Source organism: Leopardus geoffroyi, chromosome E1, assembly GCF_018350155.1.
Source record: "Leopardus geoffroyi isolate Oge1 chromosome E1, O.geoffroyi_Oge1_pat1.0, whole genome shotgun sequence".
Classification (NCBI taxonomy): domain Eukaryota; kingdom Metazoa; phylum Chordata; class Mammalia; order Carnivora; family Felidae; genus Leopardus; species Leopardus geoffroyi.
The window spans coordinates 40,203,621-40,217,869 of record NC_059330.1 but is presented as its reverse complement, the minus strand read 5'-3'; the positions used below and the strand labels follow the sequence as shown (position 1 = coordinate 40,217,869).

Sequence of the window (14,249 nt, the reverse complement as noted above, 5' to 3'; positions counted from 1 at the left end):
TTCTCCTCCTTAGTCCAGCTTCCACTGACCTGTTGGCCCACCCTCAGGCCTAACACCGGTGCCAGTTTGGGAGAGGGACCAACCAGGGAGAGGCAAACGGCAGGCAGCCAGCCTGGGCAGACCACTTCGGGGAGGGGAGCTGGAAGATGAAGGCAGGAGGGCCAGGTGACCCTCTGTCCCCAGACCTGGATACAGGGCTGAATGAAGGGCAACAGGGACAGTGAAGTGTGGGGGGTGAAACACGGAGCAGGCGGGAGGGAACCTCTCTGTGGGGTAGAGGTCAGAGTGCCCCAAAGTCTACTGGCTGAGCTCTGCCCTTCTGGGCATCCAGCCTAATGGTGCCGGACCCTGGACGCCACTCTGGTCAGAGACGCATGGCCTGTGAGAAGTCTGAGGGCCCCATGTCTTCTTTGCCCCCCTGATTTATTCTTTAGTTGAGAAGACAGGCCCAGAGTGGACAGTGACTTTCCTTAGGCCACACAGCAGGGAGTGGCAGAGAAGAGGCCATCGTCCAGCTATTCTGATTCTGACTCTGGTCCTCTTCCCAGCGCGTAGTGTCTCTCCCCACCTCCACCCAACCTGAATCATTGCTACCTACTGGTCAGGCCCCGCTTCCCCCGGTACTCCATGCTCCTGCTCTGGGGGCTGATGTCTGCCACTCCCTGCTCTGGCCTGAGGCTCTGGAGACGGGGGGCCGCAGGGTGTGCACAGAGCACATCCCAGCCCTGTTTGCTGGTGTGTGGAGACGGCCAGGGAGCGGGAGGTGGACTGAGCCCTCTGTTCTGGCCACCGCTCGAGCTGCCCCGCTATTGCAAGCAGACAGACCACACCGGGTCGTGTATCCTGGCAAATAATCACACTGTCAGCACCTCACTCTGTCGTACAGCGTGTCCCCTTTATGTGTGCCCTCTACAGCTTATGGGGTGCACTCACAGCCTTGTCTCAGGCACTCAGACTGCCCTGTGTGGCTGTAGGTGCTTTCTTTTCTTCTTTTTGTAAAGTTTATTTTGAGAGAGAGAGAGAGAGAACACGAGTGGGTGAGGGACAGAGAGAGAGAGAGAGAGGGAGGGAGAGACAGAATCCCAAGCAGTCTCCACCCTCAGTGAGGGGTCTAACGCGGGCTCACTCCCACAACCACATGATCATGACCTGAGCGGAAATCAAGAGTCAGTCACTGGGGCACCTGGGGGGCTCAGTCGGTTAAGCGTCCGACTTTGGCTCAGGTCATGATCTCACGATTGGTGAATTCGAGCCCCGTGTTGGGCTTTATGCTGACAGCTCAGAGCCTGGGGCCTGCTTCGGATTCTGTGTCTCTGTCTCTCTCTGCCCCTCCCCTGCTCACGCTCTGTCTCTCTCTCTCTCTCTCTCTCTCAAAATTAAACATTAAAAAAAAAAAAAAAGAGTCAGTCGCTTAACTGACTGAGCCACCCGGGTGCCCCTGTAGGCACTTTCTTTATGTAGCGTTGTCTAGCTGTTTATGACATTTCAGAGCATCAGGGCGCCTGGGTGGCTCAGTCCAAGAGTGTAACACAGAGATCCTGCTGAGTTTCCAGCTGCCAGCCTGTCCTACGGATCTCAGATTTGCAAGCCTCTCCACAACTATGTGAGTCCATATATATATATATATTATTTTTTTTTTTTCCTTTCCATCCTATTGGTTCTGTTTCTCTGGAGAAACCTGACTGATAACACCCGTTAAGCGTCGGACTTCGACTCAGGTCATTATCTCGAGTTGGTGGGTTCAAGCCCTGCGTTGGGCTCGGTGCTGACAGCTCAGAGCCTGGAGCCTACTTCGTATTCTGTGTCTCCCTCTCTCTCTGCTCCTCCCCCGCCTGGGCTCTGTCTCTTTCTCTCTCTCTCTAAAATAAATAAACATTAAAAAAAAAAAAAAAAAAAAGAAATTTCAGAGTATCTGCACTGGTTAAGGAACCCCTCCTATCCTCGACCTCACACCCACACTTAACTGGGTTCCAGTTTAAATCACTAACTGCTGTGGAAACCAGAACTCAGCACTTCTGCTCAGCGCTGCTGGGGACCGGCACCGGCACAGTAAAGGGCAGATAGGACACCCTTGCAGGCCTTTTGACTCCTAGGTCATTGCTCTTTTTTGACACCAAGGGAGAGATGATATCACACATTTACATTTTATCAAATTCCTCCAGAGTGAACATAATCCTTTATTTCAAGGTGGTTCTCATCTTGTTTATACTTGCAGAGCTGCTATCTGGCTATCTTTCTCATGCTCCAATCAATTAATCAACCAACACCTCATGCATGAAAAAAGTGCTAATGCAGGGGAACATCCAGGGAGAAGAGGGGGTGCGGGGGAAGCAGCTGGATCAAACGGTGGGTCACGGGCCCTTCAGTCCTCAAGAAGCTGATCGTCCAGCTGGGGAGACAGCCGCCTACTCTCCATGCAGCACCAGGCATGGCGGGTGTGGGTGTGGGGCAGGCTCTTGGGTTCTCAGGATGGGGAGAGGTCATTGAGAGCTGGGGGTTTAGGGGAGATTTGGAATTATTGGAAGCTTTGAAGGATGGGCAGAGCAGGAAGGAGGAGGGCAAAGGTATTTTAAAGTATGGCCAAGTGCACCCACGGCATGTTCTGGGGACAGCACAGACCCTACCTTGGCGGGGTGCACAGGTCCTGTCGGAAAAGTAATTAGGATGCTTACTAACAAGATTGGTTCTTGCAGATAAGGCGTTCTAGGTCATTATTTCCTTTTAGTAAAAAGAATGCTGAGGAAGAATGGGAATAGACCAGAATGATTTAGAGGCTACTTCATAGCTTTAAAAATATTACTTATATGTCTTATAAAATTATCTAAAAAAACTTATCAAGAATTTTTAGCCACAGAATAGGCTTATGGGCCTGTCTCCCTTTGGCAGAATGGCTTTTGGCCCAGAGAACACTTTGTTAGTGTTAGTCTGGGCAGTGCTGCTCCCCTACACAGAGCTGCCCAATCTCTGAGCCTCAGTTTCCTCATCTATAACAGTAGGGATAGTAAGTCTGACTTTGGAAGTGTTTTTTCCCTCCCAGCTCCCTACCCACTTTTTTCCCCCTCCCTTCCTTATCCCCCCTGCCCCCCGTTTTAATGTTCCTTTTCTCTCAAAATCCTTTCTTTTCTTTCTCACTTAGCACAACTTACCATGGGCCAAGCATTCATTCACTCATTCATTCATTCATTCATTCATTCATTCTTCCTTTCATTTATTCTTTCATTCTGAGACATCTGGGAGCCCAGCTCCATGCTTGAACTATAGAGATTTCAAAAGAAGTAGGAGGTCTGTCTTTGCCCCCAAAACAGTCTCCCTGGGAAGACACGGCTCAAACACAAGACAATTGGAGGGTATCAGTGAAGGGAGGGCCAGCAGATCAACCACCAGTCACTGCCATGGGCGTTCAGAGCCAGGAGGGTAAAGCTGGGCTCGAGTGGGGTAGGCTTCTGAAACATTCCAAGTCTTAGTTTACTCATCTACTAAATGGGGGATACTGGTGATGCCAATCTCATGAGACTGTTGTGAGCAATGAATGAGAGAATGCTTGGAGAGAGCTCAGCATGGGGCCTGGCAGGTACTTAGTGCCATCAGCCTTGCCTTTAACAGGGCTGTGTCGGGGAGGCAAACCCGTTCCGGGCAGCACAGGTGTGGAGCCCTTTCTACGAACCCATGTGACCGCCCCCCCCTCCCAGGGGTCACAGGTATAAACAGCATGGGGCTTCCCAGGCCTTTGTTGCTGTGGCTTCTCTGGGCCCTGTGGATCCAGGGTGGCCCTTGAGCCCAGAGCACAGGACGCTTAGCAGGGCTGGGGTGGAGCCCTGTGCTCACATGGATGGGAAATCCGAACACCAGAGGAGGCTCATCCAGGCTCTTAGCTCAGCCGCGTCCTTTGCACTGAGGCATGGATTTCCAGGGAGGAGAAGGTGAGGCAGCCAACTGGCCCTGGAACTGTGCTGGGCGGGTGCTGGTCACACCAGGCTCCTGGATGTGGGAAGGGCATGGTGACTCACGAGAGTTCTATATCTGAGGGCCCCCAAACGCACGCACCTGGCCTATGGGATGGTGGCCTAGGTGCTCAGAGCCCATCTACACTCCCTAGTGACAGCTTCTTAGCGTTGTCAGTCTGAGCACAGCAAGACTCCGCCCATCACAGCGGTTGGCGTTCCCGAGCACTTCCCGTGAGCAGGTGCTGTTTCTGCTTTTTAATCCTCAGAGCAGCCCTAGGAAGTAGGTGTTGTTATCTTCTTGCCACTTTACAGAGGAGGAAACAGAGAGGGATGGGGAGAAATTCAAGCACACGGTTGGTACATGTTGGGACTGGGATTGGAACTCGCAGAGTTCACATGCTTCTGAGCTGCTTCTCCTGGGACACCAGAGGCTATTGGTCATCCCCTTGTGGAGCCCACACTATTCGTTCTTTCTGTCCTTTGCAGAGCCCAGCCGTACCTGGCAGCCCGGGAGGGGGTCCCAGCAGAGGCGGAGGCGGGTGGTGTGGTGGAGAGGGCATCTTGGCTCTGACGGTCACTAGGCGGTGGCACTTTGGCAAGCTCTTATCATCCCTGGGTCTTGGGTTCCTCGGCTCTGAGGTGGGGATGACAAGCCTGGGCTCACAGGACAACATGGAGGTGAAGCGAGACCATGTACCGGGAAGGCTGCTGGCGCTCAGCTCACGGCCGTTCTCCTGATGGGAAGGTGAAACGTGTCTCCAGAAGAGTCGGCAGGGCCCCGAACTGCAGGGCAGACTGGAAGGCAAATCCCACAGGGCTCCGCCTGCCCTCTGGCTCGGCTCCCAGACCCTCTCCCAGGCCTCACTCGCTTGGCAGATGGGACGTTCTGGAAAAATACACTCCACCCCTAGTCAAGCTTTCTGGACATCAGTCCAGACAGCTCCTGCAGCAGAGATAAAACTCTGAAGATCCGACTGTGTCTTCTGATGAGGTCTGTGAATCATGTCTCCGTTCTCCCCCTCAGTCCCGAGGCAGCCAGCAAGAAAGGCTTCTCCACTTTTTGGCTGGGGTGTGGGAAGACATACCTTCCTACACATGGTAAGTGCGACCATGGACAGGCGCTCAGTAGGCTGACCTCTAGTTGTTTTGGCTGATGGTAGGGCTATACAACCAGCCATATTTCCTGGTGAGGGAGGGAGTGGGGGTCTCACCCCAAGGCTCTGCTCTGTCTGGGGTGACCAACTCTCCCATTTTGCAGGAGACTGAGGGGTTCTCAGAGATATGGGGCTTTTAGCACTAAATCCAGAACAGTCCTGAGGAAACTGGGATAGTTGGTCACCAATTGCCACATTTCTGGGCCATTCTAGAGCCTTCTGTGTCTCCTTGGGCACGAGGTCTTTGTTTCCTGCAACAGCCGGGCTTGCTTTTCCAACACCCAGGGGCCAACCCAGAGGCCTCCTCTACTTCCTTGGGCCCATAAAAGGAGATAATGCTGGAGAAAGTCAAGATCGTGGCTGTGGGTTCCCACACCTCCTAAGGCGGAGGCTGATGAGGTCTGGGCTCGGATGACAGGCCCCTTTGAAGAACTGACGGATGCTTGGTCTTCCCGGCAACACGGGGCGGAGGAGACGTCTCGTCGTGGCCACCAGTTCAACGGGGCTCCCGATTTATGAGGCCGGAAAACGTTCACGGGAAGCTAAATAACAGGGTAATGAGGGGTTCTTCTAGAAAGTGGTATTAACTTTAATGAGGAGCAAACCCTTTGTAAAGGCCAACGCCCACTGGGGCAGAGATATAAACGCGGGGTGAAGGGCTGCTTGTCCACACTGGGGGGGCGCCTGGCCTCGAAGACCGATCGCTCGTGTCTGGGCGGCTGAGGTCAATGGCTTCCAAGTGCCTGAAGGCCAGCTTCTCTTCGGGGTCTCTCAAGGGCCTGGGAGCGGCCGGCGGGGGCTCCGCTCGCGTGTCCGCAATGTACTCCAGTGGCTCCTGCAAGCTCCCCAGCCTCTCCCCCGGGCCCCGGAGCTTCTCTGCGTGCTCCGTGGGGCTGGGCCGGAGCGGCTGCAGGGCGGCCAGCTGCCTGCCCGCTCTCTGCCTCCCGTACGGAGGCTTTGCCACCAGCTCCAGCGTGGGTGGGGGCTGGTTCGGGGAAGGCGTCCTCGCCGGCAGCGAGAAGGAGACCATGCAGTCCCTGAACGACCGCCTGGCCAGCTACCTGGAGAAGGTGCGCCAGCTGGAGCGGGACAACGCCAGCCTGGAGAGCCGCATCCGGGAGTGGTGTGAGCAGCAGGTGCCCTTCCTGTGCCCCGACTACCAGTCCTACTTCCGGACCATCGAGGAGCTCCAGAAGAAGGTGAGACGTCCAGAGTGGCTTTGGCTGCCCGGGAGTCTGCTGTCACCAGCACGGGACGGGGAAGCCAGAGCAGCTGTGGCGGTAGCCCTGCTCCCACGGGGTACTTGAGAGAGGTCGCAGGGCATGTTCACACCTGTGGCCTCATTTGCTCCTCCCCGTCATCTGATGAGAGAGGTCTCGTTAGCCCATTTTACAGAAGAGAACAACTGAAGCTGAGGCTGGTTAAGTGACTTATTCTGGGGGGTCCAGCTGGCAGTTGGTGGAGCCAGAGTTTGAACACAGGCTCCGTGAACTGACGGACTGTGTAACCTTTGCTAGCATGGCCTACCTCTTTGAGTTTTAATTTCTTCATTTTTTTTTTTTTTTTTTTTAAGGTGAGGAGCTTGGACTTGATTTGTTTGGTGCACATCAGGTTTTCTATAAAGAACTCAGGGAAGAAAGGGCCCGTCAGATGTTTCCTTCTTGTCCAGCCCACATCCCCTGAAAGTCCCAGCTGCCTCCTGGGAGGGACCATTTGTGACCAAGGAATCACAGAGTACGCTGTTGTTCATGACCCACCCTGAGCCCCCAGTGGTCTGGAGACAGGAAGACAAGAGGCAGCCACCATGCCAGTCTTTGCTGGAGCCTTTCTCCATCTGCCCCTGTCCAAGCCAGGTTACGGGTCTCAGAGGCTGCCGAGGCTTCCTTCTCTGACCCCCTCTGCGTACCCGTAATAAGCCTTCGAGGAGCCTCAGCTGCCGGGAGTCCCGAGATGGCTGACTCCCTCCGGAGGTGGCCCTTGGCAGCTTTGGGGAGCTCCAGCTGACAGAATGTCCTTCCTTGCCCTGATGTCACTTCTCTATTGCCCCAGACCCTGTGCACCAAGGCAGAGAACGCCAGGCTCGTGGTGCAGATCGACAACGCCAAGCTGGCCGCAGACGACTTCAGAACCAAGTGAGTGTTCTGCTGGCTCCTTGGCCGGGGGCTGGTAGAAATGGACATGGGTGAGGCCAGGACTCAGGGTTTTGGCCGCACTAAAGTCGCTGAGGCATTAAGATGGGACACACAGAACCAGGCCAGCCTGGGGTGGGATCTGACTTGGACATAAAAGGAGACGTAGCTTCAGGCACCCTGTTATGCGCCTGCCAGGTACGAGACGGAGCTGTCCATGCGGCAGCTGGTGGAGTCAGACATGAACGGCCTGCGCAGGATCCTGGACGATCTGACCCTGTGCAAGGCCGACCTGGAGGCCCAGGTGGAGTCCCTGAAGGAGGAGCTGCTGTGCCTCAAGAAGAACCACGAGGAGGTGAGCACAGGGGAGGAGGTGAGCAGGTGAGCATGGGGAAGAAGGTGAACATCGGGAGCAGGTAGGCACAGGGGAGGAGGGTGAGCGAGGCAGCCAGCTGGGAAAGTTAGTGCTGACCCTGATCTGTGCCACAGGAAGTGAACTCACTTCGGTGCCAGCTTGGTGACCGGCTCAATGTCGAGGTGGACGCTGCCCCGCCTGTTGACCTGAACCGTGTTCTGGATGAGATGAGATGCCAGTATGAGACCCTGGTGGAGAATAACCGCCGTGATGCTGAAGAATGGTTCAACACCCAGGTACGTGCCTGGAAACAGTCAGTGCAACGGAGACACAAGGTGGGTCAAACAGAATTGACCTTGGGGCTCTGAACGAAGAAGCTGAGTCTGAGCCCCAGCTCTGTTTCGACCTCACTATGCGCGTTGGGCAGGTTGCTGTCCTCTAAGCAATAATGTCCTCAGGGACGTTACTGAAATGGGGATGAAATGAAGGGGATGGACTGGTGTTCTGGAAGGTCCTTCTTGGCTCATGATTCTGTGTGGCCTCTGTAGACCTCTTCCTGAAGCTGAGTCCCGACGTTCCTGACCAGGTCCTGTGTGTGTATGTTTCAGACGGAGGAGCTGAACCAGCAGGTGGTGTCCAGCTCAGAGCAGCTGCAGTCCTGCCAGGCAGAGATCATCGAGCTGAGACGCACGGTCAATGCCCTGGAGATCGAGCTGCAGGCCCAGCAGAGCATGGTGAGCCCGGGCCTTGAGCAAGGCTGCTGGGGGACCAAACCCGGCAGCACATGAGCCTCCTGGGCTTCCATGCTCTGAACACACAGGCAGGCTCCGGGGGTTCAAGGTCTTAAGCATCAGGGACTTTCTGTGTAGAGGGAATGAGGTCCCAGCCCCCATTCACAAACGTCCCAGAGGTAAAACACAGGAGACCTATAGCAACCGACATGTCCTGGCAGCAGCTCTTGTAGATTCATTCTGAGTAATTGTCAGTTACTCGGAGGTGTTGTTAATAGGGGAGCTACTCTCCAGATCAGGGGGACTACGGGGGCTCATTGGCTATCTCAAATGAGATGCCCAGTGGTGGCGCATCCTGGCTCAAAGTGATTCCCTGCTCCTTCTCGGACCTCCCACCTTTGTCTTCCCTCCCCAATCCTTGTCCTCACAGAGAGATGCTTTGGAATCCACCCTGGCGGAGACCGAGGCACGCTACAGCTCCCAGCTGGCCCAGATGCAGTGCCTGATCAGCAACGTGGAGGCCCAGTTGGCCGAGATCCGGGCTGACCTGGAGCGGCAGAACCAGGAGTACCAGGTGCTGCTGGACGTGCGGGCCCGGCTGGAGGGCGAGATCAACACGTACCGGGGCCTGCTGGAGAGCGAGGACTGCAAGTGAGTGGCGCCGCAGGCTCCCCCGTCTTCCGAATGTGGTCTGCAAAATCTGGGGAGACGGCATGGTGCCTGGGAAGGGCCCGGTATTTGGAGGCAGGAGCCCTGGGGCTTTAGTTCTGGTCTTATTACAAATTCATCACGTGACCCCGGCAAGTCCTTTTTCTCTCTGGGACTCTGTCTCCCCATTGACAAAACCGGGGGGTAGGACTAGGTGATTTTTAAGGTGCTCTGAGTTACTGAAAACAGCAACTGGGAAATCATAGTAATCGGAACTTTTCCTTCCTCTTAGGCTGCCCTGTAACCCGTGTGCTCCTGACCACTCGCCTTCCAAGGCCTGCCTCCCCTGTCTTCCTGCGGCCTCCTGTGGTCCGGGCGCTGTCCGCACAACCTGCAGCCCCCGCCCCATCTGTGTGCCCTGCCCGGGGGGCCGGTTCTGAGAGTGACTGGCCATTGTCTCCAGGGCTTAGGCTTGGCCTCTTTTCAACCCTAACCCTAAAGCCCAATCCCCTCTCTCTGTGCGGAGCCCAGGGCCCTGGGGCCTGGCCCTGAGCGGTCTCACTGCAAATACATGCCTCAAAGTCTCTCAAAGCTTGTCATTAAGGCTGGTCACCCCCGAAAGCCTCAACTCCTCATCATTTCAATGGGTGCCAGCCAGGCTCTCTGTTCTCAGGCTGCCTCCTGGGTCAGGTTTTCCTTCTGGGCGCTCTTTTAGTGGGTTCTGAAATGCAATAGAGGGCTTGTGTGGGCAGCATAATAAAGTGCATTTGCTTTGGCTCTTGACGCCTGACTGGCACCACGCTGGTATTGTTGTTTTGTGTCTCTGCTGGGTGAAGAGGGCTGACCCCTGGGCTGACAAACAGGGCTGTTTGACCATGTATGACCCTGGGGATGACAGGGCCCCTGTGACCCTGTTTGGGGTGGATAAGGGTGTACAGTGGGGTTTCTTGCTCAGCTGCTCCGCTTTCCTGATGAAGAAGACGCTTCTCCAAGGTTCTGATGTGGTGACCCGTGTTACCAGCCCCTTCCCACTACCCTTCTTAGTCTATTCAGGAGACTACATCCCAGAGGAGGGAGGATAAAGCCGAGGCCAGTGCGTTGTGAAGCATCTTAGGCTGCTTTTCATTTCATGTCTGGGGTTCTCATAAGAGCAGCAACATGTAAATCCCACACCCAGGGGACTTTCGTTTCTTTCTTCCGCTGCAGAACTTTCCCACAGCCCCCCGGTCCAGCAAGCACCCTAAAAACCCACACCCCATCAAAAGCAGATGGGAGAGTGAGCCCGCCTTTGTGAGTTCCACCCACGATTTAGAGATTCTTGTCCATAAGAGGCTCATCATGTGCTGTGTGCCTTTGGAACCTGTTACCACACGCAGCACCTTTGGGCCTCAGAGCATTTCTGCATGGCAGTGGGCGCTCCCAGCATCTTGGCCCAAAGGCTCTCATTTATGTCCAGACCAGGTAAATACCAAGCTCCGTGGATCCCAATGGGAAATGGAGACGAAGGTAAAACTTTCTCAGGCAGAAAGGAAGGCCGGTTTCTCCAGATAGCCCTGTGCTATGCATAAGATGCCAACAGCACCACTATGAAATGTTAGCGACGTTTAGAGAGTTGTAATAGCACGGGAGGTGGAGAACTGATTGGGGAAAGATGCTGACGAAGGTGGGCCTGAGACCCCCACCTCTTAAGAGGGCCTGGTATAATTCACCCTGATTCTACTTCAGAGTTATCCCCTCTTTTTTTTTTTTTTTTTTAATTTTTTAAAAAAATATTTGTTTCAGAGAGAGAGAGAGAGAGAGAGCAGGGGAGGGGCAGAGAGAGAGGGAGACACAGAATCTGAAGCAGGCTCCAGGCTCTGAGCTGTCATCACAGAGCCCGATGTGGGGCCTGAACTCACAAACTGTGAAATCATGGCCTGAGCTGAAGTCAGATGCTCAACCGACTGAGCCACCCAGGTGCCCCTAGAGTCGCCCCTTTCTAACCCCTTGTAAAGGAGGGCCCGGGGCTTTGGTGTCTCCCAGCCCCCGACTCCTGGAATCCTGACCACCCCCATGTTGGCCTTCTTGGAACACCTTGGCTGCTTTTGTTGAGGCTCAGCCCCCCGAAGAGGCTGATGGTCTCGCGATCATTCAGTTTATTCAACACGTCTTTACTGGGTGCCTCCCTGGGCTGGACAGTGTGTCAGGTGCCAGGAGCAGGACTGACCCTCGTCAGAGGGAGGCCTTGGGATGGGAAAGCAAGGGCACCCACTCCCTGCCTCAGTGGCAGGACGAGGCCCGGAGAAGGGGCCTTGGCGTTAGTGTGATGAAATTGGGCTCTGAACGTGGAGTCAGACTGACCTGGGGTTCATATCCCGACCCCGCCACTTACCGCCAGTGGGAGCTTTGGCCCGGGGCAGCCCCTTGCCGAGCCTCAGTTTCCTCATCAGTAAAACAGAGGCCACGACACTTACTGTACTATAAGGTCCATCCTGCTTTGCCGAGCCTTTGCTGGGCCTTGGAAAACGGCTCGTGTTGTTGACTGTCTATGCTAGCTGGAGGCCTGGATCGCTGTGAGGGTGGGCGTCTGCATTCTCCCTGCCCGGAGTTTCATTTCTGAGCTTTTGTTCCAAGCAGCAACGCCTAGCAGCCGAGGTGGAGAGGCAGGTCCATGACTTATTATTTTTTCTGACTCGGAAGAAAGTCGGGCCTAGGGGAGCCACAGGTAGCAAGCAATGCGTGGGCGCTGTCTCGAGCGCACAGGCTCCAGGTAACTCCGTTTACCATCAGCCACACGTCCTCTTTAGGACATTCCTTGTGGTACAAACCCCTTCCAAACCCATCTGAATTCCCCTCCCCAGATGGAGAGAACCAGATCCTGCGTAGCCTTGCCACTTACTATTATTTATTTATTCCTTATTATTAGTTCAACTTTGAATATAATGCTGATTCCATTAGGTCAGAGATTCTCAACCTTGGCCGCACATTGCAATGCCCTGGGGGGCATATGGGATGTGTGGTCTGACCCCCAGCAATCCTGACTTAGTTGGACTGGGATATGGCCTGGTGTTGGGATATTAGAAAGCTCCCCGAGTGATTCCGGGGTGCAGCCCGGATTGAGGGCTCCTCCATTAACGGGAGGGCCTTTTGGCAAAGCAGTTGGGAGCTCAGGGCAGCTCTGACGTCTCCCTGAGGGCTAGCGGATTCCTGAACTGTACTTTTTGACTATTCCTCAGCTCCAGCTTTACTCTCTCCTTTAATTTCAAACACCCGCACTGAAGTTTAAATTTCAGTTCCCATGGTTTTAATTTCAAAGAGTTATGTTTTTGCTGTTCTCTATTCCTCTTCCATAACACTGTTTCAAGACTGCCATTTTTATCCCTGAGGTTACTAAAAAACATACACACACATACGTATGTATTAATAGATTGTCTTAAATTCTGCCTTGCTTCAGTCTCCCCCAGTTTCCTCTTCAGCAATTTGTTTGTTGGCTTGTTTTGTTTTGTCTCTCTTTGCGATGCTGGAAACTTCTCTCAAACGTCTGGTGATCCTTCCGCTTATATTTGAAGACATGACACTAAAAAGCTGATGGAAATTGCTGTGTGTATGGGCGGGTTGGCAAACTGGCTTTTTTTTTTTTTTAAGTTTATATATTTATTTTGAGAGAGAGAGGCAGAGAAAGAGAGAGAGAGAGAGAGAGAGGCAGAGGGAGACGGAGGGAGAGAATCCCAAGCAGGCTCTGCACAGTCAGCGGAGAGCCCAATGTGGGGCTCGAACCCATGAACCGTGAGATCATGCCCGAAACTGAGTCAGATGTCCAACCAACTGAGCCACCCAGGCGCCCCCAAACTGGCTTGTTGGATGGTAGAACTACCTAAATTCAGCTTTTATAATCTTTTGTCTGGAATCATTCTGGTTTTTCAAAGAACGAACGGAGACAGTCTTGGGCCAGACCCCTGCATGCATCCCACCTACCTTTATTTATTTATTTTTTTAATGTTTATTTATTTTTGAGAGAGAGCGAGCAAGAGTGTGAGCAGTGAAGGGGCAGAGACAGAGGGAGAGCTCTGTCAGCACAGAGCCCGACGCGGGGCTCAATCTTACAAACAGTGAGATCGTGACCTGAGCTGAAATCAAGAGTCAGACGCTTAACTGACTAAACCACCCAGGCGCCCCCAGGAATTGCATTTCTAACATGTTCCTGAGCGATGCTGATGCTGCTGGTCTGGAGGCCACATCTCGAGAGCCACTGCTATACTTTATTACAATAATAATTTTTCACAGTTTTTTCGGATGAGGATTAAGTGGGCAAATTAATGCCAAGCACCCAGCACAGCGCCTGGTATTTGCATAGATTCAATAAATGCTAGTTATGATTTTGAAGACTGGTCCAATGCGCCTCATTCCATTTGGTTGGTATCGCCATCATACCTCCTCCCATCTGATGCTACTGCTTCTCTAAATAGCTCATCCAGACAAAGGACCTGGAATTGATGGTTGGTGCAGGAATTCTAACTGAGAGATGATTTAGTCTAACCCTTTCGATATGCATGAGGAAATGGAAACCCAGAGAGGTAAAGCAATTTTCCCGAGGTCACACAGTAAATTAGAAGGTAACATCTCTATCTTTTTTTTAAAAACTCAAGAATTCTTCTTTTTATTTGAAGACCTTTTAAAACTGAATTGTCAGCCTTGTTTCTTGCTTTCCTCCCATAGACCGAAGCCGTTCTTGCCTATTTATCGGTGCGGATTGCAGCCAGATCACTGGCTCTATGTAGCATTCTCGATCTTGACTTCTCTCAAGCAACAGATATCAGGGAACAGGGCTGAGTGGCATTTTCCCTTCCCTACCCTTTCGCCAATACTTCTAGAAATACATGAAAGAAAAAGACAAGCACTCACACCCCAGTGTTATATTGAGAGGATTAATGAATAAAAAGTGGCCATGTAACACCCATAGGTTAAATGTGAAGTGTCTGAGCCCACGGGTATCGCAGGCAGGACAGGAAACCACTGGTCTTGCCTGTCGCTTTCTTAAGGAATACCCAAGGCTTCTATAATTGGAGACACCTGCTCCAGTCCCCTGCTCACACCAGGGCTGCAGGGTGCCACTTCTCCAGGGAGCTGATTCACACTGCCTCCCATCTCTGAGGTCCCGCGGGGAGCCCTGCGCTGTAGAAAGCGAAAGTAGAGCCTGTTCCAGCCTGTCCACCCCTGTCCTTTTAACAGTCATGAACTCTCGACATCTCTGTCTATGGGGATGGTGATTCACGAAGGGAGGATCCAGAGATGGTCAAGATAGAGCGTCT

The 14,249-nt window shown here is 53.4% G+C and overlaps 1 protein-coding gene across 1 annotated transcript; it reads left to right on the top strand.

Annotated features, from left to right (window-relative positions):
* The first annotated feature begins 1,482 nt into the window (after positions 1-1,482).
* KRT35 (keratin 35) lies at positions 1,483-9,757 on the top strand. Its single transcript, XM_045488840.1, has 9 exons — positions 1,483-1,603; positions 4,969-5,042; positions 5,517-6,297; positions 7,148-7,230; positions 7,426-7,582; positions 7,717-7,878; positions 8,191-8,316; positions 8,744-8,964; positions 9,254-9,757. Exons 3-9 carry the CDS (start codon positions 5,827-5,829, stop codon positions 9,399-9,401), a joined length of 1,368 nt encoding a protein of 455 aa, XP_045344796.1. The 5' UTR covers positions 1,483-1,603; positions 4,969-5,042; positions 5,517-5,826; the 3' UTR covers positions 9,402-9,757.
* Positions 9,758-14,249: the final 4,492 nt, after the last annotated feature.

Excerpts from the sequence above, each read along its gene's own strand:
- KRT35 (XM_045488840.1), top strand. The coding sequence starts at position 5,827 with ATGGCTTCCAAGTGCCTGAAGGCCAGCTTCTCTTCGGGGTCTCTCAAG. Across the intron at positions 7,231-7,425 it reads GCAGACGACTTCAGAACCAA|GTACGAGACGGAGCTGTCCA; the intron begins GTGAGTGTTCTG and ends TGCGCCTGCCAG. Across the intron at positions 8,317-8,743 it reads TGCAGGCCCAGCAGAGCATG|AGAGATGCTTTGGAATCCAC; the intron begins GTGAGCCCGGGC and ends TTGTCCTCACAG.